General features: G+C 45.1%; 3 protein-coding genes across 4 annotated transcripts in view; 1 reads left to right on the forward strand and 2 right to left on the reverse strand.

The window, feature by feature from the left end:
• Positions 1-8,711, reverse strand: part of AFG2A (AAA ATPase AFG2A) — a 202,632-nt gene extending 193,921 nt beyond the window's left edge. For both annotated transcript variants that reach the window (XM_086463673.1, XM_086463674.1), the window contains exons 1-5: positions 8,570-8,711; positions 7,883-8,007; positions 7,144-7,301; positions 3,374-3,432; positions 1,617-2,243 (exon numbers count right to left, since the gene is read on the reverse strand). In XM_086463673.1, coding sequence (XP_086319799.1) covers positions 1,617-2,243; positions 3,374-3,432; positions 7,144-7,301; positions 7,883-8,007; positions 8,570-8,711 — 1,111 coding nt within the window. The remainder of the gene's footprint in view (positions 1-1,616; positions 2,244-3,373; positions 3,433-7,143; positions 7,302-7,882; positions 8,008-8,569) is intronic.
• A 105-nt stretch (positions 8,712-8,816) lies between these two features.
• On the forward strand, positions 8,817-21,868 carry NUDT6 (nudix hydrolase 6). Its single transcript, XM_086463676.1, has 5 exons — positions 8,817-8,976; positions 9,430-9,633; positions 14,821-14,876; positions 17,955-18,009; positions 21,480-21,868. The coding sequence occupies exons 1-5, from the start codon at positions 8,817-8,819 to the stop codon at positions 21,866-21,868; spliced, it is 864 nt and encodes a 287-aa protein (XP_086319802.1).
• A 473-nt stretch (positions 21,869-22,341) lies between these two features.
• FGF2 (fibroblast growth factor 2) overlaps positions 22,342-26,224 on the reverse strand; it is a 28,805-nt gene continuing 24,922 nt past the window's right edge. The window contains exon 3 of the mRNA XM_086464384.1: positions 22,342-22,527. Within this exon, the coding sequence (XP_086320510.1) occupies positions 22,342-22,527 (186 nt within the window). The remainder of the gene's footprint in view (positions 22,528-26,224) is intronic.

The raw sequence follows: 26,224 nt of genomic DNA on the forward strand, positions 1-26,224 counted from the left end.
TGCATGACGTAACATTATGATCCCAGGTAAAAAGCCAACAAAAAAGTTTCAGACCATCAAAGCCAAATTAAATGGGCACAAAGTCAAAAACAAAGTGAAAAAACAGAAAGCACAAAGAAGAGACAAATGTTTGAAAAAGGTCTGAGCCTGGCACAGAAGACATTGCTGAAACACGACCAAAGAAGAAGAAACACTGGCTGGGTACCGCAGTACCAGACAGGGAACGATGCTTGAAGGGCAGGGCACATCCCAGTGGTGACAGAATACTACAGCTAGCATGGACCCGCACCTTAGGAACTAATATACTTGAAAAGAAAAAAACTATCTGCTAATTGACAAAGATCAGAAATAAGCGTCTTTACAGACAAGTTACTCCACAACGGTCCATTGAAGCATGTGCTGCTCCCTCATGTGGTGTTCCTGGTACTGGCAAGAAACGGAGCTGCTGAACCAAAGGTCCTCACATCAGCCAACAGCCTCGCTCCCCAAGAGCGGACAAGGGCTCCCAACGTTTGGATGGTTACTAAAGGTTTGTCACTGGTGAGGAAACATCATCATCTCTCATGTAATCAGCAGAGAACCTGATCAAGCACTTTTTAGGACTAAAGCATGAAGAAGGCTGATCCGGAAGCAAACTTTCTGCTAACACAAAACCATGCGGCGATGCTGAGGCTGGAGGTCAGCAAATTGCGCTGGACCACACGCGGGTGAAGACGCCCCACACCACACCACCAACACCCACCGGTCACACCCAAGCAATGCACAACGGAAGAGCCACCTGTGTCTTATGGAAATTTTCCCACTGATCACTGAAATCACCTCCTCTCTAAAGCATGTGTGTGGCAAGAGGTAAGGCAGAGAAATAAAAAGCCTCAAAGACACGATATTAAAGAAATATTTATAGGTAAGAGCCCTGTCTCACAGCGATGCACACCTAGACAAGTACAACGAGCAGACATGCCTGCTTTATCTACATACCCGTTTGTGATAAATACACAGTACAGAGTTTTATCTTTGTCACAAAAATCCTCTAAGTCCATATATATTAGATGAAACTTTACATATGGCATCAGTAATCATGTTAGTTTTTCCACCCTGTAATTCCACACTAAACACTGAGCAGTCTGAGTAAACAGCCTCAAACGCTTCCTTCACATTTTGCAGGAACCCTACAATACACAGGAATAAAAACAGCAGAAGAACTCATCTGACAGTTTTTTTCCACTTAAAAAAATATAATTAGTTGACTCTACCAAAAAAATTAAAAATCTTACGCTGACACCAACACCTGTACCTTTCAAATGCCCAAGTACAGAACTCTTTCCTATTTGCGCTAAATCCTGCGTATGCGTACCTGAACTTTCTTAAGAGACCCGTATTTTTTTCTTTCCTACTCAATTATTTTTCACACGCTCTAATCATAACATCTTCATAGTATCCATACAGTTATAAAACAGTTTGACACTGTTTGGACACACAAGTATATCAGATCAGTGTTACATAAAATTCAGCGCATATTCCTGGAATAACCTGGGTTTAAAAAGAGATAAAATCAAGTTAAAGAAAAAAAAAAAAAGTGGTTTCAAATGAAGAAAACCAACTGTTAGGCATCGTACCGTAACTCTTGAACAGTTCAGCTTGCTTCAAGGGCAGTTCAACTGTTTCTCTAATGGTTTTGAGCTGGCTGCTTAAACCTCCGATCATATCATAAGTGACTCGGGATTCACCATCACTATCTTCTGCTACGTTGGTCCTCGTTTCAACAAAATTGATTCGAGTTCTTGAAGAAATGAAATAAAAAGCATCTGTATTGCTTATTGCTCCAGTCAGTGGGAGTCCCTCACTGCCTCCTTTCCCAGCCATCTCCAAATCGTCGGTGAGGTCTGCACCATCTCCCTTGCTGTAGATTTTATCTCCCTGACCAGAGTCTTGACCGTTGGCTGCCACAGCAGAACTGGGAGTAACTGGTGAACCTGGATCCATCGGTTTGCTTGGTGTGCTCGTAGATGCAACCTCTGGGCTATCACCGATGTCCATCTTGCCAAGCTGTAAGGACAAATCTAACGAACTTGTCTCCAAATCAGATCTTTCAAGGTCTGGCTCCTGCGTATCGCTGGAAACGGCACTGCCCTGGGCAGTCAGCTCTGCACCATCAGTTCCTTTCACTTTCATCACCACGATGTTACAAAGTCTGCCATAGAAAGTGAAAGCCAAGAGGTTTCCTGGTAAAACTATTTTCCCATCTACAAGAAAACGAAAAAAGGAAAAATAAAGAAGTTGTTTCAATCTTCTTTGGCAGCAATAACATCCAGACATTCTTGTATCAGAGTAACTCTTTATCAGGGAGTCTAGAGGGTGCTATAAATTAGCATAACAAACGGTAGTTTGGTAATTTCAGGTAATGCAACTGATCCTTTTGTACACAAGCAGACTGTACTGGACAAACATTCGTCAGTATCATACGTAATCTCTCGTACTAAACTCATCATTAATTTGAGCATTTTCAATTTCCTACAGCACACAAAGGGAGATTATGGAATTAGTATTGTAAGAAGTAAAAATGTTGTATCTGCTGTGTGCCTTACAGGTTCACGGCATTTCACGTTTAGCCCACTTTCTTTGACGGTCTGGGCCTAAAACCGGGGAGGTTTTAGCCTTTGTGTTGACAGAGAAAGATTAGGAAATGCGATCTGAATGCACCCTACAGGCACAAAGAAACAAGGGCAAAAATGTAAACAAGATTTGTTATTTCCAGCCAAACTTGTAAATTTGGAATGCAGTTCATGTTTCCTGCTTCTTAGTGTAGCAATACTGTTACTAAATCCTAAACCAGAAGATTCCCTTTGTAGTGAGCACTTTGAGTAGCACGACCTTGAATAATTGACCTTGCTCTTTGGCCTTACTCATACATATCTATCATCCAGTGAAGAGCAATTTTTGCTTATTTACCACCAACATCAAAAAAAAAAAATTTCAGAGTATGGGATTTCATGTTACTACTGATCCCTTATCTTGTTTTTCATGTACAGTATTGAACTCTCTTCTCCACAGCATAAGCAAACTCTGAAGAGCACCCCACCACCGACCAGGCGGCCAGCAACGGCTGCTAAACCACCATAACTTGACCCAGCAATGCGTGTAACAGACAGGAGGGATGGAATCACGATTAACGCAAGTTACATATTTACAGCACAGAAAAATTGTTTAGCCCAAAGATGACACATCCCTAAAAGAAGTGTGAGCAGAATAACATCCTCTATTTTGCCACAAGCTCTTGTTTAAGAGCATAAGAGGAAACTTTGCTTTTCTGTCCAATACTTGATGAACTGCTACAAAAATTAAACAGCCAAAAGAGAAGTAACAAAACTCATACCTAGGTTTCTCAGTAGACAGACGGACATTTCCTCAGCATTAATGGTGGCATCTTTGTCCCTGTGGTAGTAAGAAAAAGAAAAACATTTTTCCAAGAAGTAACTACTTCAGAACAGAGTCCAACCCACCAGGATGATGAATACCACCTGTTTTAGAATACACAATTTAACACCAGAAACAGAAAAGATGGATGAGCACTTCACAGTCTTCAGACCACATCATCTTAACTCTGAAAATATTAAGCACATCGTACCAGAAGAAGCATACATCTTTAATTTTGGGTTAGTTCTTCCATACAAAATGCTGTACTGAACAAGATCCTAAGTTTATTTGTCATTTCTTAAGATGGAATATGGAATGCAACGCTTCTCGTTTCACCAGGCAGAATGGCCATTGGTATGGTTACTGAAGTGAAAAAATGACAGATCAGGTAAGACTCTTTCAGCCCTGTAAACACACAAACGCATCTTTTATTGATTAAACTAGTGCCTGGAGCGCTTGCAAAACTGTGTCTTCAGCACCGCACGTCCACTATCAAAACAGTACAAGTTTTCCCCACGATGCATTTTCTAGTCTTTTATTTAATTGAATTTAAGTGACTCAACAAGCCTTAAGTCACTTCCCTCACCAGCCCTGGCCAGGCCTACAGCATTTTCTCAAACCCTATCTCATGACTGGGACTTAGCACACGGCTGAACACGTGTGCTCTGAGCCCCACGCAAACAAAAGACAAACGGTGTCTCATGTGAACACCTTTCTCTGGTGTTCATACTAAAGCATTTTATGTCACATTTACAACTCACTGAGAGCAGAGACATCATTAACTCTCCCTGCTCCTCTGACACACTACAACGTATAAGGCTGTGGTGATTCAATCATTTTTCAGTGCTGGTTTACCCATACAATCTTCTTCCTGTTTCATTTGCAGCTCCACCTTCCGTTAAAGCCCATTAAACCGTTATTTTTCTAATTCCTTAGGATTTCCTTAGCCTCACACATTAGCCCTTCTGTTTTCACAACAAAATAAAGATCTCACTACGTCCATTTCGCAGACAAACGTCCCCAACCTTTGTAAGCACTTACGCCTGTATGATGAAAAGCATCACACCCAGAGCTGAACAGCAGAGGCGCCAAAGGCATTTAAAGCAGACACAGCTTTAATACTGCAAATAAAAACATGATCAACAGGGGGAGCTCTAAACCTAGAAATAAACACCCGTTTCTCGGTTCTACTGATCAAGAAAGCAACTCGAGGGAAAGAGGGGTTTTATGCTAAATTAGAGGAGAGCTCTCAAAACACCATAGCCGTTCCTGACAAGTAAACACATACTCAAATACGTTGTTGGGGCCTCAAGTTGGGATTGATTTTTTTTTTAACTGGAAGAAAGAGCTAAATTATGCACGCCAGCAACTCCCCAGAGGTATTAATTGGCAAAGAATGAACTACACTTGCAAAGCACCTAGAAACCTAGACAGTACTTAACTAGTGGGATTTCCATTTATTCTTTTAATAATTTATATTCTTACATGACAGGATGGCACTATGGTTTGTAGTAAATTAACAGGCTTAGAATAGACTAATTAGAGTTGTTTTTTTTTTTCTCTCCTAGAGCAATTTTAGCAAAACAATCATTTATATGACTTTTAATCTGGCGGTACATACGTATAACAGTCTTCAGAGCCTGACTCTTGACTGGCTGAGAGGGAAAGCTCTGGCTGTGGAACATTTTCCAAAAAAAATTACAATAATCATAAATATTTCAGAAGTTACATGCAATTCCTCTGACCTCATCCTCAGCTTCTATTTCAGTAAAAGTGACAGCTTTAAAGAAAGAATGCATTGCATATTAACATGGGAAACAGAAATACGTTAGGTTTAATTATTTAATTTAATGTGGGGTTGGATTTTTAATGAAAATGAGTGCTTTCAACCACCTCTATAACCAAACAGTATGTAGTAATAATAAAACTTCCTACAGGTTTAAATTAGCCACAGCAAAAAGCTGTAAAGATACCATTTGTTTAATTTTCTGGTGAGAAGAGAGGCATGGAAGGCAAAGCAAGCTGATGCCAGGAAGTCAGCATACAATGTGCAGCCAAGTGAGCCAGTGAAACTACAACTAAAGCTAAACTGTATCACTGGCAAAAAGCAAGATTTCACCAACATTTCTGAGAGTCGGTATGCAGAAAACAGCATCTCCCCCTTAAAAAGGACAATGAAAACGCCATGTTTGAAAACAGAGGTTTGTCAGGCAAGTTAAGTTAATTTACAGAAATTACAGTGTAGGGAAACTTTCAAAAGGAACCATAAAATGACTTTATCTAGGAAATAACTATAATCAGATTCTGCATCAACCCAAATGTTGACTCTGTGGAATGTTATGAGAATGACAAATACAGGAAGTCATTGGGCAGATCACAGAATCATAGAATCATTAGGTTGGAATAGACCTCTGAGATCATCAAGTCCAACCATTGACCTAACACCACCATGCCCACTAAACCGTGTCCCAAAATGCCACATCTACATGTTTTTTGAACGCCTCCAGGGATGGTGACTCCACCACTTCCCTGGGCAACCTGTTCCCATCTTTGACCACTCTTCCAGTGAAGACATTTTTCCTAATATTCAACCTAAACCTCCCCTGGCGCAACTTGAGGTCACTTCCTCTTGTCCTATCACTTGTTACTTGGGAGAACAGACCAACACCAGCCTCACCACAACCTCCTCTCAGGCAGTTGAGAGGGCAACGAGGTCTCCCCTCAGCCTCGCCTTCTCCAGACTAAACAACCTCAGTTCCCTCAGCTGCTCCTCCTAAGACCTGTTCTCCAGACCCTTCACCAGCTTCATTGCCCTTCTCTGGGCACGCTCCAGCACATCAATGTCTTTCTTGCAGTGAGGGGCCCAAAACCACACACAGTATTCCAGGTGCAGCCTCACCAGTGCTGAGTACAGGGGCACAATCAGTAAACTGCTAATTTCTCAAAGCATTCATGATTTCAAGACAACTATGATTAGCACCTTTTGCTCCCTTCTTTGGGTGAATTTCAGTAAAAAACCAAAAATGTACTTCTGAGAGTTTCCAATCCTAAGTAATACTCCAGTAAACAAAAGCGGAGCACAAAACCACACATATTCAAAGGTGAAGTTTTGAAGGGAAAGGGTTAAAAAAAAAACCCTTCACTTTCTCCAGCCTGTCAGCTAGTAGTTCTCTGAACCACAACAGGACTTTTCAACACGAGTTTGTCAGACAGCACTTTGCAGTATACTTACTAATGACAACAGCAGCAACACTTCTAATCTGCCATCAACTCTACACACAGAGATCATCCTCATCCTTTACAAATGACTTACAAATTTAAAGACTCTGCCTTGATTGTGCAGTTATACACCCTTGCCTAATGCAAACGAGACGCAGGCAGCTTGACCTCTGCTTCAGGAGGTGCTGGGCTATCATTATTATTAACTAATTTAACATAAAATGAGGAATCTCTTAAGACCAATGAGCTTGGTGTCATTACATCCTCCACAACAGCACCACCCCTCAGCTGAGATTTTGTACAATAGCTGAGCCACTCCACTGCCCACAAAGGAGGTCGCAGTTAGTCACTAGTTACTAAACTTTAGTCTTAATCCTACAAACATCTGCACATGTTTCACTTTGGGTACTAATTCCATGAAAGCAAGAGAGAAAAACAGCACTTTCCAAGACGCAAGAGTCTGCAGTGCAAAGCAGACACCTCACGGTATGGTTATAACAAGTTGCATACCTCAACTTTACATCGAGTTCCTCTGCCTGGATGACTGCACCAGTCACAGGCTGCACGCTGACGGCATCACCTGGATTGACTTTCAGGTTCTTCTGTGTGGTTTCACTCAGACCTACTTTCCCCCCTGGAAAGCCTGCGGTGGGCCAAGCAGTACAGACCTAGGAAGAGTTTCAAAGCAAACAACTGTCAGTTGATATTTCTCCCCCCTCACTCCTTTCCAGTCATCCAGTTAAAGTAAGCAATGTTTTGTTATGAAAAACATGGGCTGAGCATGAAGTTGAGCTTAAAACCTAGTGCCACAGAGCAAGATACAAGTAGCAATGAGTTCTTAAGAAAAGTGCCAAAGCACTTTTCAAGAAGGAAGGGGATATATTTTTGCCTACAAAGGAGACAAAAAAAGTTCCACCAGGACTCCACACATTCTGCAGGTGACACAAAAGCATGCAAATCGATTAAGAAAGAAGAGAGGGAGGCTACACTCTCTGCAAATAAAACACATGTGTATGCATATATAATATACAATACATATCCACACACGACCTATAAATTTCTTGAAAAAAATCAGCAGCACGGATTCTTTTCAAGTATTGAGAATAAAGATGTAACTACAGCATAGAAAACATGGAAAAGCACATTCCCTACCTTTCTCAGTGCATGCTCCATTTTGCTCCCTACGGAATACAACACGAGCACGCTGCAAGCACAAGAAAAGCCCTTGTAGGGAAGGAAAAGGTCTCACCTCCTGTCGCCCATCAGCGGAGGTAAGCAAGATCGGGCGACCAATGCATACGTTTGCAGACTTCATGCTGCTCAGCGACAGCTGGGCGAGGGCTCTTCGCAACATTTTTGGAACCTTGTCATCTCCTAACATTTTCCGGAGAAATAATACATTTATTTTTTTTCCTGCTCATCAGATGAATTCACTATTTCTCGCGCTCCCCAATCAGTACAACTAACAAAACCCTTCCGAGCCCTCACGGGAGGCAGCGCCCAGCCGCGAGGGAAGCGCAGGGACCCTCTTGGAGGGAAACCGCGCTAAAACGGGACAGGCGGCTGACAGGCCTGAAAACACCCGTAGCTAGGCGCTGCTGCTTAGTGCATTTTCCACCCCGTTTTAGCTAACGGCGGGACCCTTTCGCGGCGGTCACTACTCTTCGTCACCGTAATCAAAAGCAAATTTCACGGGGTCTCAGCCCACCTGGCCTGAGAGATCCCCCGGTCCCGCAGGGCCTGCCTTCGTGAGGGGACGGGGGCAGCCCCTCGGACCCCCCACCAGACCCGCCGCCGCGGGCCGAGCCCGCTCCGGCGGCCGCGGGGAGCGGGAGCCCGGCTTTGCAGGGACTCATTTTCAAACGAGCCGCCCTCAGCCCGCCGGGCCGGGGCAGGACAGGCGTCAGCCCGTCCCCGCCGCCCGCACCCCCCGTACCTGCCTCCACGGCGTCGGCGACGCCCAGCACCAGCAGCCCGCCCTCAGCGGCGGTGGCGGCGGCGGGGACAGCGACCCGCGGGGAGCCATCACCACCCAGGACCTGCCGCCCCTTGCTTTTCCTTCTGGAGGAGGCGGACATGCTGCCCCGCCGGCTGCCGCCGAGCGGTTCCGGGAGCAGAGGCCGGCACCGCCCCGGGGGCGGCCGCTTCCCGCCGTCCCGCCCGGCTCTCCCCTGCGCAGCGCCATGGTGAGGCTGTGGTGGGCGCTGCGGCGGGCGAGGGGCTGGGGGGCCCTGGCGGGGCTGCGGGAGCGGCCGGATAAGTTCGGGGGGGTGAGCGTGGACCTGGCGGAACTCCGCCGCCCCCTCCGCCTGGAGCGGGCCGCCTTCGGGCGGTGGCTGCGGGGCAAGTGCCGGGCAGGGGCCCCCGGGGTAGCGGGGCGGGCGGGGTGGCGGGTCTGCCGGTGGCGCCGCACCGTGAGCTCCCCTCAGCCGCGCTGGGCGGGCGGTGGTCGCCGTCCTCTACACAGAGCCGCGGCCGTGTGGCGGGGGAAGGGAGCGCAGATCCATTTCGCTGTGCCCTGTGGCAGATCCTAACGTAGGAGCCGTCGTTTTGTGTGCGGACGCCAAATCGTGCCGCCTCGAATGCCAAGATGGCGGGGGCGCCTCGCCTCCCGTCGCTGTTGAGTCGTTTCTCGCACCGATGGTAGTTTGACCGTTGGTAAATGAGGTAAAAATACATACTTTGACGCAGTCATCCCGGCTGTCGTGTGCGGTAAGGTTTAAAGCTAGAAGGAGCGAGGGCAAGGGGGTGTCGCAGTGGCGGCCCTTAACCCCCTTGCCTGGCTCTCTCCCGCAGAGGCGGTGGCCCGGTGGCGGGAGGAAGGCCGCGTCGCCATCTGGCTGCACGTCCCCATCCTCCAGAGCAGGTTTGCGGCGGCAGCTGCTTCACAAGGCTTTGCTTTCCACCATGCCGAGCAGGGCTCGTCCACCTTGACGCTGTGGCTGGGAGAAGGGCCCAGCAGGCTGCCGGGGTACGCCACCCACCAGCTGGGAGTTGCAGGTTAGTGACAAAAGTGGTTGCGCCCGCCAAAAGCCTTTGGAACGAGCCCTTGGGATGGGGTTCAGCAGGAGATGGACCGTTCCCCTGCACCACCAGTGTGTGGAAACCAGGTGGTTGCTGTTGGGGTGATTTCACGGAGTGGAGCGTGTCGTTCGCAAACGCGCCTGTACAACCCTGCGTGTGTCGCTAAAAACAGGTCAGTAAAGAGAGGTTTCTTAAAACAGTTCAAGTTTGACAAAATTGTGAACAGCTTGGGGAGAAGAAAATGTGGCCCTGAAGCTTTTAAAATTTTAACTCACAAATACTGTTTTTAAACACTATTTGGAGAAACTTGAGTGTCGTGGCTTCCACCTTGCAGGTGAGAGAGGTAGGATTTCAAGGGTCAAGCAGGTTTTTTATAGTGAAAACAACTACAGACTTCTTAGGAAAAAAGAAATCACCACTCCCTGTACTTACTCTGGACGTTTAATATATGTATCTGCCTAAACTATGCTCAAGTTAAGGTCTGTAAGTGGGGAAAACTTGACCCAACAGGGATTGTTCAGGAGCTAGCACAACTGTTAGCCTAAATCACAATGGTCTAAAAGCTGCTCTAAGCTGTGCCTAGAAGTCCACAACACAAACAAGTGTATTTTACAAACAAGCAAACATCTGGACACCATACTTTTGCCCATCTAAACCCCCCACAGCCACGGTTGGAAAGAAGTTGCTCTAAAAACCGAGGAAATGCCTAAGGAACTAGATAAGATGGTTTCCTTTTTTTTTTTTCTTTTTAATAGTCACAGTACAAGGAATTGATGATGAGCCAAAAATACAGTCAGCTTGAACTCATCTTCACCAAATGTGAATGGTTTTGCCCTCTCTCTCAGCCATAGTCTCCTGTAATCTGAAGGTTGGTTTGGACCCCCTGCATACTGGTAAAGGCTATAAAACACTCGGCAGTTGCAGCAGAGGGACAGCAAGTCTCTCCTGTTCCAAGCTTGACTTGTTTGTCCTTGGCCTGCAGGGACTGTGTGGGACGTTAATTGTTCACGCAGTGGGGTTAAGACCCATAAATAGCAATTTGAAAAATCTATTTAGGAAGGACTCGCAAAAGCTGGCTTATTCTGTGTACCAGCAGGTCAGGTGAAAGTAAGTTTTGGAAAAACGAAGCCTTCAACTACAAAACAGTGCTACTGCTGTCGGTAGTGGGAGTTTTCAGGTCCAAAGCCAGCAGAGGGCAGGGTGGAAGCTGAAGACAGGCTTGGGTTTTTTCAATGGACATGTTGGAGCATGTTCTCCGGAGGTATGAAAACCTCACCATTAAAATATGTGGCATTAAACTCGAGTAAGATAATGCCTTCTCCTAGCAAAAACACCATGTTACTCCATATGGTCATAACTTGAGTGTTTGAGGAAGTGTGACTGACTGAAAGGGGATTTTTCTGATATAGGTTTTGCATAGCTGAAAGTGCTATTTAAAAGAAAATCATGTAATAAATGTGTTGTGACCATGATAGTTATCAGGAAGGACTTAATATAAGAAAAATAATAACTCTGAAAAAAAAAATTGAAAATACAAAAAAAACCCCACATTTGCAGAGCATAATTTGCTGTTGTGCTTTGAGAGAAACACTTTGCACTCTGCAAGTAGGAAAAGACTTTGAGGAAAGAAGTTGTTTCATAAATGCAGGTGTCTGGATTTCATGGTTTATTGCACAGATTTAAAAATTGCACAGCATGTAACATGTGCATTCTTTGCTACCAGTTTTCAAACCTGCACATTTGTATTTATTCTTGGGAGTTTCTTTAAAAGAGATAAAGTCTTAGGGAGGGCATTTTGGCAGGTAAACAGATTTCTGTGTGTGAAATAATGACTGCAATACTTTTTTTCCCCTCTGTTCCACTCACTCTCAGTGGATGTGGAACACGTCCCAGGAATACACTGAGCAGTGTGGATACTGCCTGGCATATGTTTGTTCTATTATCTTTCTACTTCAGGAGGGAGAACCTGGGTAGTGGAAAGGCTTCATTCTATTTTTGATTCATATTATTGAAATATTGAATTCTTCAAATATGTGCATTTATAGTGTGTGTGTGCCAAACCCGAGGCATTTTTATTTCCTGAACAAAAAAACGCTGTATTTGAGAAAGTTTCTGCAGTAAAGGAGAGCAAATTTGCTGGCAAGATCTTCATCTCAAAGCTGTGGCCCATCAGTTAAATACAGGACTAGTCCCTTGAGCATCCTGAAGATAAAAAGCAGAGCCGGCGAGAGCAGTTTGCTGGCCGGCGGGAAGCCGGCACCAGGAGCCAGTAGCGCCCTGCCCTGCCGCGCGGAGCAGCGGCTGGTTTTCGTCCTGCCTGGGGTTCCCCACGCAGCGGCCGCTGCACGGCCAGGGCGAGCGCCTCCGCGTTGTCCCGCCAAGCGATGACAAAGGTGTGAATAAGCAAGGTCAGGCCGTATTTTGCCAGGCTAGATCAGAGTCGCCAAGCAGAGAGTAGCAAACGTTACTCACTGGGCTTGGCCATTATTGTCTAGAAATAGTGGAATATGTGATGTGTCTTCCAGCGACCTTACTGCATCCGTTTGTAGGCAGCAGGATTTTCCAAATATGTCAAGGTACAGGAAAGCTTCCGGTGTAAGAAATGATTAACATGTTTTCGAAAAGCATTTCCAAAGTTCTCTGCCCGCTCGGAGGAAGCGGTCTGCCATCCCGAAAGTGGCGTGTTTGCAGATACACCACCTAACGATGGCATAGGAAGACAAGCAGAGGAAGGGAAGTCAAAGGAGAGGAAGAGCAGTCAAAGGAGAGGAAGAGAAGTAAAAAGAGAGGAAGAGAAGTAAAAGTCATTCTCCTCTCCCTCCCGTATAGTATAAGCCTTTCAACACGGCTGTTACTCTCACTGCTGCCTACCTTAATCCGGTTGTTGACACAAGTAATTGGAAATGTGTGAAATGAGCGGCTGCATAAATGTCTAACGGCACAGGACGATGGAGTTGGGTAGGTTGTGATAGTCCCTGGGATGAAAAGTGATTTAAAAGCCGTTCCCCAGTTGTTCTACAAAGTGATACTGATTCCTGGCTGCTGCTGGTTACCATGGAAGCAGTCCTGTGCGCACTCATTACATGGATGGCGAGTGCTTTCAGTGCTGAACATCTTTTCAGCTGTGTTTACATCAGTCATAAATAAAACAGGTAGAATGAAGGTATTTTTCCCCTCCATTACTCGTTATTTGGTGTTGTCTAAGAGCATTATTACCTTTTTTTTAAATAATAATTTTCTTACCTGCTTCCTAAGAGAGAACATTAAAACCAAAGCAGCGTTGTAACAGTGATTACGGGGTTAGGTTGCAAATGTAAACCTTTCTAGACAGTCATTGTGGCATTGGATAATTTCAAGCTCCAGGTACCACATTTGTAGCAGGGGAGGGAGTTTTTAAAACCACAGCTGAGAGCCCACAGCCGAGAGCCCACAGCCAGGCTCCGATCTCACTGGTACTCACCAGGGGTGGCCCAGCAAGCTTCAGCGGAGGGACTCCGCGTTACACGTGGAGCATGAGACCAGACAGCAGATCCCATTAGTGTTTTTCCTTTCTTCTTGCTTTGGGTTCAGGTGTCATCGAGCAGAGATTTTTGGACATCTCACAAAGAATTTCGTTGCCAAAAATTACATTCACAGGCACTGGTTTCTGGGGAACGGGAGAGAAAATGTTCTTTCCGTTGATTCAAACTGCAGGTTCCTGTCTTCGGCAGTCCTCCTTGGTCTCAGCAAACCATATGGCTGAAGAAAGGCTTTTCTAGAAAATAATCCCCATACAGCAGGCATCAGCATTGCTCCTGCTTTCCTTTTGTTCCCTCTTCTATTCAGTGCAGTACTTGAACCTGGACACTGCTGAGTATTTACAGGAGGAATGAAATCGTAGAGGCACAAGCCATGGGGAGGCAGATAACATGACTACCCTCTTAAAGCACGTCCTTTGACGTATCTTGAGGGAAGATTGGTATTTCACCTTTTAAATACTCCTCCTACATGTAAGTCAACTGTGTGTTATTAAAAAAAAAAAAAAAAGAGAGGATGTTTAGAGCTGGACACTCATCCCTTCTGTGGAAATACTTCCCCTCAGCATTTTAAATGCATATATCATCTCCGATCTGTCCGTATGCTCTGCCTCCTGCTGTAAAATGACACAAGCATTTTTTTTATCGCTAACTACTAATTTGAAACCCATGCATGACTGCTGTGGAAAAGAGCCTGGGAAGTTGCACCACAGCGCTCATTCTGCTCACCACAGCGCCCTGCAAAATCTGATGAAAATACCTGCTTTAAAGGGAAGACATTTTTAAAGTATGACAAATGAGCGTGACACAATGCTTAAACATGAAAGCGCTTGGGTTTTAAAAAAAGCAGGAAAACTTGTCAGAGAAAGTCATGGGCTGAGCATGAGGACAGAAGGAAAAGCTGAACTTTTCAGTCATACGTCCTGGTTTTTTTGGTTTGGTTTTTTTTTTAAATCAAGTGAAAGTGTCACTTTTCCACTTGGCGGCAGTGCTTTTGGATGAGCCAGTTGACTGAGGTTACTGTGCAGTTCCTGTCCTGAGCTGGTGGCTGGGTAGTGCCGTGTGAGTTCATAGAGAGTTAACCTGTATCGGCACAGTCAGCCCACTGAGTACTAAACCTGGCGTGTTACTAACCAGAAGACACGCAAGTCTTCACGACAGCAGGCAGAGTTTTGTAATGGATCTCACTGGAGAAAAGTTCTTACCCGTCGTGGCTACTCAGCCAGAGTCACTGGAAAAATTTCTGTTCCTTGAGCAAGATCACGGGCACATCGCTGATGGAGCAAGCAGCTTTGCTAGATTATTTGGATGACATCTTGATCTTGCATTCTTTAGTTCTGATAATTTTTACACAAGCAAATTATTCTTTCCGTTTCTTGTCTAATCTGGAACTTAAATGTGGGAAGTATTTATCTTGGTGCTGCTAACTTCACATTTTTATACGGGATCCTTATCCTTTTTTTGTATTTTATTGTGCTTCAGTTTTCCACGGACAAACCCCTTCCTACGATTCACCCATACAAATCTTGCTGACTGTAAACTGATTATCCTTAGGGGTTTGTTGTGCTTTATCAAATCACGTTAAATTATGGTTGTTAAGGCTGAACACAGCTGTCTAACCCTTGATCTTTTCCTCATTACCTGCTAGGTGCTGTGCTAGACGAACGCACAGGAAAGGTGTTGGTTGTACAGGACAGAAACAGGGTAAGTTTGTTACAGGATTATAAAAGAGAAGTCTGTTTAGAAAAGCCTACTCTGGAGTATAAAACAAAGGTATTTTTATTTTCAGTCCAGTGCAAAATTGTGATAGTTCAAAGTTACTTCCTTTGGCCTGTGTCTTGGAACACCTCTATCAACGCATTGCTGTATTGCGTTTGAAGGAAAAAAAACAACCCAAACCCAACTCCTTTGAAAATCCACAGCTTTGTCATTAAATTAGAACTGGTGATTGAATCAGCAGAACTAAGTGTCCTTTCTGCTTTGAGTATTCTGGTTCCTGCTGTAACTGACCCAAGAGTCCCTGATCTTGTGTTTGGATCCATGCAGACCTCTGGAAAACCCCCAGGGCTCGAAGCAGATTTTGGGCAAAGGATTCTGATTTTGTTTGGTTTTGAAAATTCCAAGCATATCTGTGGCTTTAAACAAGTAGTCACATGGTTGGCCTTGACCTGGAGACCACCTTAGTACAGCAGGTGTAAAGACCATTAATTTCTCACGAACTGAAGTGCTTGACCTCACTGCTGACACTGCCAAACCAGAGAGTTTTCGTGTGGTGATGGTGGGTCGTGTGATGTGGCTTGAGGTAACCAAGCATCCATCACCGGTAATGGCTTCCAGAGCCTCGATCAGGCTAACCCAGGTCTTACTGCAGCGAGTGCAGAAAGCTCGCCAGCTCACTGGCGGTTCTGAAGATGAGCTTTTGCTATTCCATTTAAAATACACTTTGCTTCCATGATGCTTCCATGTGTAGATTAAGTAAAAGTGTCTCTAGTACAGCGAGATTAACTGCCGTGTTAACGTGGGAACAATTGGAACTCACTGCCATAGGCTGAGGTATCCTTGGACGTATCATCTTCATTTCATGTAGTCAAAACTCTGGCAGAAGCTCACTGGCTACATTTTTCTGTCTTTACTGAAATTTCTTCTTGGGACCCAGAACATCGCTGCAGTTCGCTGGTAACTACAAGACAGTTAACGAACTTCAGTGAAGGGCCCTTGCGTAGGGGCCCTTTCAGTCGTATGACGTTGAATTCCTAATGCAAGAGTTCAGAGGCAGAGAAACACCCCTTTCTTGTTTCCTGTAAACTATTTCTTCTGTATTTTTACTTACCGTAAAGTAAAATTTCAAGGACTGCTCCATAGCAGGACCTTCAGGCTTACATTTAGTAACTACCAGTTAAAGCATACATCCAGCATGCAAGCTACAGGCTCCGAAAGCAGTTCCAGTTCTAGTCTCCAGGAACAGAGCAGCACATTGTGTGAACTTCAGAAATGCCACCTTTATTTTTCCTTTTAAGCACACAGGAGATAAAAAACTGCATGCTTACCTTTCAGTAAATACCTTAAGCAGGTCTCGAAGAGTAAAAACAGCAATTGCACCTTCAGCATATTTAGAAGGAAGAGGTCGTTTCCTAAGCCCAGGAGGCTTAAGGTTTGACTTCTCCACGCTGTGGTTTTGTTAAAGCTCACCCACAGCCACTCAGGGCAGATACCTCCTCCTCCTGGTTTTACCATGAGACATCAGATGCTCTGTTCAGGTTCTCACGGGGCTTCACCTCCTTGGCCTCTGGCCCCCAAACACACAAAGACCAGCCTGGCCACGGCTCTTCCCTCCAGCTCATTCTGAGAAGCGGGATGGGTAGATTCCAGGTCAGCTCTTCCAGCTTACCTTTCCAGAACAAAGCTGACAGCGCAGCAAGTGAAGAAGGTGAGAGGAAAAAAGTGATTGTTTCTGACTCCCCTCTTCACAGCTCTTTGACTGGCTGCATAAAATGAAGTGTAAAACTGGAAGCGTGGGACACCCGTACATTCCTTGTGCGGTGAATAAACAGAACCTCTGTCTCGGTGCAAGCAAATTGGCTCAGCCAGTTGCTGCCCACTCTCAGTTCCGCCGCTCTTCTCCCTTCTCCATGAAACAAACATTTCCCTGAATGTGTTTCCCTGACTTCTAATACAAATGAGAAAGTTCAGTACGCTTAAAAGAAAAAAAACAAACAGCTCGTGGAATTTTAAGAGCTGTTTGGGTTCAATCATGAAAGGACAATTCCACAGCACACAAAGAAAGATTTCCAGGAGCTGAAAGCAAATCTGAAAGCCAGTAGACAAATACATGTATTTTCCATCTGGCTACGTTTTTCTGCCTTTCCTGAAATCCACTATTTTTCATCTGTTACTTTAAATTCCTATCCCAGCCCTTTACGAGTGCCCAGCAAAAAAAACATTTTCCAGTGTAGTCGGTGGGGTTTCAGATCACTGGAAAGCACACAGCTTCCCTCTCTGTGCGACAGGTACAGGAAAAGCTACCTTTTTCCTTGCCTGCGTACCTTGTTACTGCATTAATTTCTAGTTTAACTTCTTCCTACATAAACTTTCAAGAAGAAAGGAATAGGACAGAGGTGTAGAGGTAAAGCCCGCAAATCTTCATGCATTTGCAAGAGGTGTAGGAGCCAGGACCCCTTTGCCAGTAACAGCACCAAGTCTGCACTCGCATTGTTTGAAGTACTGAACTTTATTGTGATTCGATAGACACGTCCGTATGTGAATCACACACAAGGCCTCAGGTTTTGTATTCTATGAAAACAGTCGACAAGTTACACTAAATGGTTATTGCAGACACACAGTCATCTTAAAGGCAGTGCAGTATAGAACAGTACTACAGTCATCGTACCTGTTTGTAAGATTAAATACATACACTTTTTTTTAAAAGCCAGGACCATGGAAGTGGAATAATCAGTGATTAAATACAAGATTATATAGTCAATAGCAGCTTTTTTAAATACTCATCTACTCTACCTAGTTATCTAGCAGCAACGTCGTCCAATGACTGTTAGGCAGTTGGTATTTTCAATCAGTAGATGTTTTGTTCAGCGTTTCCTCCAGACTGTCGATAACCTCTGATCATCGCATTAGCAAGAACAAAGAAGTTCCTACTCAAAGCCTTACTGCTGTTTGTGAGCGTAATGACAATACTGCAACTTCAGCAACAACAACAAAAAGTCACCTGTTAATTGTCTCCTTCATGTCAGAGGGTACACCTCATTGTGTGTTCTTCCTCCCACACAGACTATAAATGCGTGGAAGTTTCCAGGAGGTCTGTCCGATCCAGGCGAAGACATCGGTAAGCCCTAGGGTAACAGGTCAGGCATCACAGAATCGTAAGGACATAAACAGCACTGAAACACGTCGTGACCCACCGCTGCTACAACTTAACAGCTGCTTTGAGCTGATGGCGACGAGGTGGAGTGATACGGTCCTATGACCTTAATGGCAATGGGGTGACATTATGTTCAGGGCAGCGGGGGGTTGTATTTTTAACATTTACCCTTTTCCACGGTTTCTTGTAAGTGAGGGCTTGAAGGCAGCTGCTTTTTTTGTAGGCTGGTTGGATAGGCTGTAGTGCAAGCCAGAAGTGCAGAGGATTAAAGGTAATCAGTATAAAACCCAAATAAAACTGAAACAGGGAGCTCTCGGCTCACGCTGGAATCCAGGGCAGTGAGCTCAAGGACGGACTGAGCAAAACTTTCCAACTCTCCATTTTTATGGGCAAAAGAGAAATAAATACACTTGCTTCCTTCCACCCTTGTTCACTGGATTTGGCAGGCTGAGCGCTCTGTGGCACAGGACCAGCGTTAAGTGCAGCGCTTCAGTCTTGTGGGCACCGACTTCCAGCCAGAGGCTAAGGCCCTCCTGTGTCAAAACCAGCGCTGCTTGGAGGAACCGATCCGTTCTACCCAGCATAGCACAGGCGGCCATGAGCGCTGCCGCAGTTATTTTCAGAGGTGAATGAACAGGGGTGTTTGTGAGGAGATGCAAAACTTCCCTTTTTCTCTCCTTGGATCTTGCCCCTTAAAATCATGATCTGCAGACTGGTTAATGCTGAAGTTATACCGCAGTTATTAGGCAGGTCTTGTTTTCAAAAGTTACGTTTGCTCACATTAAGGTAGCCCCACATCACTACTCAGATGTGAATATATTCTCCCAGTAACTCAAAAATGCTGCCCACAGCGATGCAGCAGCTCTGGCAAACTGGGTATTGAGCCCCAGGTCCCTTCGAAATACTGGCTACTTCTGCAGCCTTCCTGCCGCAGCCCACGGAGGGCTTGCATGGCAGTTCGTGACTTCAGTACCTGGAGGACATTTCTAGTTAGCTGGACACGGCCGAGTTTTCGTAACTGAGCCATGTTGTAAGTCTTTTTGTCAAAGACGGTGACAGAAATCAAAACTATTTGCTTGACAGCACAAACATGTAGAACACAGTGAAATGGATTCACGTTAGCAGGAGTTTCCCCAACGCCGTGTTTGTCTGGCCAGGCTCCTGTTCGCTTCTGGTGACAGAGAGCAGCTCTCGGCCAGGAGGTACCAGAGGGAATTTTGTACTGGGGGAAAAGAATGGCCAGCACCTGCCACAGCCTCCCCAGAGGAATTCTGTCAGGGGGTGAGCCAGGGCCATCCCTCAGGTGAGATGATGGCTGGAGCCTGGATGGAGGTGTTGGGGAACTCCTCGCCTGCCACTACTGAACTACAGAATAATAAAAGTTACAGTTCTCTGCATCACATCTTAGTACTACAAGAAAGTATAAATTAGTGAAGCATAAAATATAATAGAGCTTAATTTTCCTTTCCTTTAATCCTTAGGTCAAACCTTACAAACTCACAGTCATTCAAGGAGCTGAATTTCAAATTACAGTTACAAATTGCAATTACAATGCTTGAAGAGCCCCTGATTATATGAAGTGACAAAACATACGGCTGCCTACTTAATGAGTACAGACTGACTCGTGCAAATCATCTGAATAGTTTCAATAATGCAGATTAAGCAAAGTGCACACATTTTTGTATTTGAGTATTGAAACACTCAAGCCCTAGTGCTTCTTCTAGTTTAGCCGTCATTATATATTTTATATATATATATATATATATACACACATTTAAATAACAGGGAAACAAAGGCACTTTATCTAAACACCAAGCTCAAAGCTTAAATGAAACCCCTAATTATTTCGGTTTTCCTACCCATAGCCTGCTTCAGCATTCCTCATCATCTCGGCTGTTTACCTTCTCTGACCACTTCCATGTAATACAGCCCCGTGCCAAATAAAACGACCGCTTGCCAGAGACTTGCTTCACAACCACTATCTTAAACCAGAGGACTGCAGAGGCCCCTCTGGGCAGCATAAAACACAACTCTGCAAGGGTCAGCAATGGTAAACGAGTACCTTTCCCCATATGCAGTAGCCTTTTAACTAATTAATACTGTATTAAAGTCACGGGCATAAACGTTCTACAGGCACCACTTACTAATGGGTCTCCAGTCCCACAAACACCTCTATATACTTGGTGTAACCTTTACACACCTCGTTCCATTGCAAGACGGAGGTTGAGCCGTGCAGAATCGGGGCCATGAACTAGAGTTGTTTGGCCTCTGCTGGATAAACCATTTCCTTACACATTGCTGGCCACTGTATGTCCACGTTATTTCCAATATTTGAAACTACCCCTAGAACGTCTGTTTTGTTCACCTCTGACACATCACGGTGCAAGCCTCCGCAGGAAGGTGAATCACTACAAGGTCTTTTAAAGTATTTTGCTTTTGCAAATAAGCCAACACACTCATTTCTTAGTGAAAAGGAACTGACGAAAGCAGGTAACACTGCAGAACAGCTGTGTGCATGTACCACTCGGGACACAACTACGAGTTTACACAGACTTGGAAAAACCTAGTGCTTTACCTACCAGTAGTTACCCCAGGCAAGTAGGATTTGGCTTGACTACAACAGAACTGCAGACTTTGGGGAACATAAGTGGAATATCAAAAATCTCATTTGGGCTCTTCAAGTTATTATTCAAGAGAAAACTCTTCTCTTTTGAAGAGTACTGGGTAGGCGGGTAATTTCCCGGCTGTAGTTGCCGTAGGCAGACCCTGTAGACCCTTGCAGTTGGGATGAGGAGCATTAACCCATCGCTTTGGGTGATGCACACGAAATGCACACGTGCAGCACAGATGCAGCATGTTTTCTGCAGGAACAGGCGACGTGCTGTACTGTATTAGGGCATATGGGAAATGTCACGTGTCACTTAAGATGCGTCTTGAAAAGGACTTTGTGCTGACTTTCACTTTCTTCCAACAATGGTTTTACCCATTTTGTTACAGCTTGTGGCAAAGTGCAGTTAAACAGATGTGACCAAGTGATCAGACACAGGTAGAGGTGTTCGGCTGTGCGGGGTCTGACTCTGAAACCGGGCAGGGCAAGGAGAGAGCCAGGGGCTGAGACCGACAGGACTGAAAAGGGGGTGCAGTGCTGTCTTGGCCTAAGAGATCACACACCAGCATGTCCACTTCAAAACCAGACCCTGCACAGCATCGCCAAAAGTTTCTCACTTCCATCACTTTGTAGGCGATACACAGGAAAGGCACCTAGCCATCAGCTTTGCTCGGGGACCAGAAAATCAGCTTATTAGGCTTACATTCCGCCACGCCTATGGAGCGGAACAGAGAATGCTTCGAGTTGGAGACTTTCCATGCTCAAAAGGTTTAAAGAGTGTTAAGCTATTCCTACGTGTCCTGTAAGGATTGCTCTTTTCGCCTAGGAGACACAGCAGTTCGAGAGGTTTTTGAAGAGACTGGCATCAAGTCAGAGTTCAAGTCCATCCTAAGCATAAGACAGCAACACAGGCACCCCGGAGCCTTCGGGAAGTCCGACATGTACGTCATCTGCCGCCTGGAGCCCTCCTCCTTCCACATCAGCTTCTGCCAGCAGGAGTGCCTGAGGTGTGAGTGGATGGACCTCGATCAGCTGGCTAAGACGAAACACGCTACCCCCATCACCAGCCACGTAGCTAAACTCTTACTTTACGGATACCGGGAAGGGTTTGAGAAGATCGATATAACCATGAGAGAGTTTCCGGCTGTCTACGCAGGCCTGTTCTACAAACTGTACCACAGGGAGCTGCCCGAGTCCTATAGAAACATGACGTGATAGCAATACATTTCACATTTCGTTATATTAATAATTTATCGTTATTACTGTAGTGTTATATAGACCATTAAAATTATCCATGGACTTCTTTTTAGGTAATTATTAGAAAGTAATTTACTCTATTCGCTATAGCTATAAATTATTTTTAAAGGTAAATATTGCTGTAAGTGTGCATCAGGTTTGTCTTCCTTTACTCTGTAAAGCAAACATAAAGTAAATAAAATAGCTTTACATAGATACCTAGCAGAAAACAGAAGTGTTATTGATCCTGAAAATATAATTTCTGAGTAATTCCACCTCTACACACACTGGCACAGTGGGTTTAAGAGCAATACAGAGACATTCGTGTTTTAATCTGCTATCTGCAAAAGCAGTTAGTATCAGCAAATGATTGCTTCTATTTTTGCTACTTCAGAGGAAACTCGACGTCTTTAGCGTAGTGCGGCGTGTGTGCTGGGAATGCGCTGTGGAAATCAGCTTTTAGCTGACATGGGGAGGAAAAGGATAGCTTTCTGTCCAGGTCCAGTCTTTGGTCCAGGTTTGTACTGCCCAGTTCTTTTCAGTGCCACGTACCAGTCGGAGTATTTCCGTGATCGGTAAGTGTTATAGTTATTGGATTCCAAACGCTCAAAAAAGAAACATTCTTCTGTTGCACATTTCTAAAAGGGAAAAAGAAAAGGATTGTTAGTACTCCTATCACCAGTCAATTCTGCAGGTTCATGGGACTAACCAAGAAGTGTAAGAAATTCATTGAATGTTTCACGTTTGAAGAAAGATACAGTTACTGCGAAAATACTGTTAAATTAAAACACCTACAAGAAGAAGAGTTTTTAACTGTGGTTCATTTACTGTCTCTAACCCAGACCAAGCACGCTCTAGTTTGTTTTCACTACGTAATTCTTTGTTCTGATCTGAAATTCAAACACTAAATGAAGAACCCTGTCCCTTGGCACTTACTGACTTCCACGCTCAGCAGCTGTGCCGTCTCATCCTAGGGTATAGTTTAACCAGGAAGAACAGCGGGACGCAAGAGAAAGGGCACTATTTCCCTTGCCTCCCTCAAACCAGCCTTCTTGCCAATTACATAAATCGTATGGCACGGAGTTTCAGCCTTTGCTTAGTCTTTTTTTAACTTCGAGGTTTAACTTTTTTCCTAAAGCTAATTCAAGTCTATTTATAGCTCTCTGAACCAGTGCCAAGCCTGCGTCTGTTCAAGATCTTTTAAAATTCAAAACTTCACAAATAATTTTAAGACTGGACCTGGCAAGGAGTTCTATTCCACATACAGCCCAAGCACACCCTACTAGTGTTCGGAAGTGCATCTCTGGAGTTATTCTACTTCTGGAAGTCTTCAAAACCAACGCCACCTACGTGGAATTAACATGCCGCCCTCACACTTAGCAATCACAGCGGGTGGAAGTTGAGCTGTGGAGCTCCTTGCCATAGGAAGTTACGGCTGCCCCCAGCTTGCATGGATTCAAGTCACTTCTGGACAAGGTGATGGAAAAGAAATCAGCTGAAATTTACTAAATAGGTAAAAACCTTTCTTGGCTGGAAAGACCCCAAAGCTGAGACTGGCTGGAGGCTGGGAGACCAGTACCAGGAATTGTATGTCTTTCCTTACGCGCTGCATTTGATCATCATCAGACAGAAGATGCTCAACTGCGTATCGAGCCCTCAAAAGGTAACCCTGCCCTTAAGGAGCACAGCGTGATGTACCTTCTCCCGCACACGGCAGAAACCACTGCTCCCTCGACCATACGAAGAGTCTCCATTTTCAAATGGTCCCATTCCTGTCAGCAGCATCACGCAAGGCAGGCGTTACCTATTGCAAGACTTTAACCCACAAATCTTCCTGGATTGCTGTTACTGCCTGGAGGACTTGGCACGCAGCTAATTTAACGATGATTAGTATTTACAGCCGTTTGTAGGCAACAGAAAACAGGAAAGTTTATTCGCTTTCTGACATCTACATGGTTCCACCTCTGTATCGAAAACGTAGGAGGACGTAGAAACAGCTTCCAGTCAGATCTCATTCGGCAGGAAGAGGATCGCTATCGGCATTAACTGCATTTATCCCAAGACACACTCACAACAGCAGAACACCCGTCAGCAGACCGCATGGCTCTCGCAGCAGCAAACCTGCCTGCAGAACCCGCGCTTGGAGCAAGAGAAATTATTTTCTCCAATACCAAGACGGCACAAGTTCAGCACCGCAGGAACTTACTGGAGCTGGGGCTGGCAGTGGTGGGGGGTGGGGGGGGCCACTTTCTTTCCACATGGACCATCTGTCAGTCCAACTCAGTCATACTCATCTACCCAGAAGATTTTTGGGAATGCCAGAAGAGGAGAGAAACTATAGTTATTAACAAGAAAGCATATAAAAATCTTGGAGAGGAGTCAGGGAACGTGAAGCAAGGCCCTAAACAAGCAGGCTACTCACTGTTAAAATCTTCTGTTACTATTCACGAATATATAATCCAACCAGAACTAAAACGTGAGCCTGGAACAACTGGACTTCATACAGTATGCACGAAAACATACAATAAGAGAGCAACTCCTCATCTATGCCAAGTTTCTGTAGCTACAAGCAATTAAGTCATTCCGATGCAGTCTGGAATAAAGTGATCTGTCTCCAAACATATGTCTTCAAATTGAAGCTTTTTCCTCCACCTTAACCATTTTCAGATACCAATTCTGGTTTCTAAGGAAAAGAACTTGTAAGAGAAAAGCCATATGCCACTGCTGATTTCTATAACTCACTAATATTTTTACATTTCAAATAGCAGAAATCAAATTAACAATTTTCATATGATCTGTATTTTAAATAGCCTTTCTCAAGATAAATTGTATTTTAATGCCCTTTGTTCCAGCAATGTGAAAACAGATGTATTAATCATCTCAAGCCACAGGTCCAAACCTAAAATGGATTGCAGCTGCCTTAAGAGGGGACAGAAACCGTGTAAGGAAAAGCAGTATTTCAGAGCAAAATCCAACTTTTTTAAGCAGAGTTTAGCCAAGTTCAGTACAATTGCCCAAGCTGGAAATTCTGGCAAAGAGACCATCACAGCCAGCTTGCACCTCGCCTCCACCTCCTACCCGAAGCGGTGGCACTTCTGGAAGCGCTGAAAGAGCGGGCGGCACGGGTGCTGAGGAGGTGCCGGGCAGGGCACGGCCTCCGAATGCCGCAGCACCAGGTTCCTCTACACAGGCTTCCCGGGCAAGCCCCGGCCGGTGTGGCTGCGAGCTGGGAAGGGAGATGGGATGCCCAGCGCCAGCAGGAGCAGAGTCCTGCTTCAAACTCCACTAGGAAGTAAATGGCTTCTAGCGCGCCCGCGGTGAACGCAAGCGGCCACTGCCAGACCCCACGTACAGACAAGAGGCAAATTCACACTAAATCCACAAAGTAAACACAATCGCAACTCAGAGAAACACATAGTTTTTCTTTAGCCTTCCTCATCTCAGGTTTAAAAAGAAAAACAGACTAAATTCCTCAAACAGATACTCAGGCAATTGACAGGTGTTATAAAAAATAATCAAAGGGTGAAAAAAGAAAAAGATAGATAAAACCTTTTTTTTTTTTTTTCCCCACATTCATCAAGATGTTCTGCAGTGTGCCATGCAATTCACTCTGGACACTCAAGTCCTCATTTCTCCACAAAGCCTACCTGATACCACTGCTTTCCTACAGGGCATTGCCAACATAAATATTTTGACATGAAAGTGAACGTTTAGGTGACAAATGATAGTTCAGGCTTCACGAACTAGTATTCCTGAACATCTGCCGAAGGCCACATTTCAGAAGCTGGACTGCTGTCCAGCAGGAGTGGGATGCTGGCCACCGCGCTGTGAGACTCAGCCCCTGGAAAAACCCTGGGTATTCTTTTTTTTTTTTTTTTTTTAAATACACTTTGGCCTAGGCTGCATTCCAAGCGGTGATCTGGCAGGGGAAGCTTTCCCAGCACATCACGCGATACCTGAACCCTACAGCCCTTCGTGAACAGGATACAGGAAGGGAAAACGCTCGGGGCAGTGGCAGGGAGCGAGTGCCACGCGCCACCAGGCAGCGTTTTGTCTGCTGCCAAGCAAGACCTCCACCCAGAAGAAGCCTGGGCGACTAAATCAACCGCCGAGCGCAGGAGGTTTTAACGTTAGCAGCGTTGGTCGCAGCTGCGCCCATATGACGGTCTGCTGCATGCCACTGCTCTCAGCAGCCAAACCGTAACGACCGCTGAAATCCTGATGGATTCAGGATCACCAGCGCAGAGGAACTGACCGAAAGAGGCAGCAACTTCCTGCGACAGTTCTTGCACGGCCAAACGCCACCCACTGATTGATCTTTGAGCGTAAACTGCA

Source organism: Leptosomus discolor, chromosome 4 (assembly GCF_034619465.1).
Source record: "Leptosomus discolor isolate bLepDis1 chromosome 4, bLepDis1.hap2, whole genome shotgun sequence".
In the NCBI taxonomy this organism is placed as follows: Eukaryota; Metazoa; Chordata; class Aves; order Leptosomiformes; family Leptosomidae; genus Leptosomus; species Leptosomus discolor.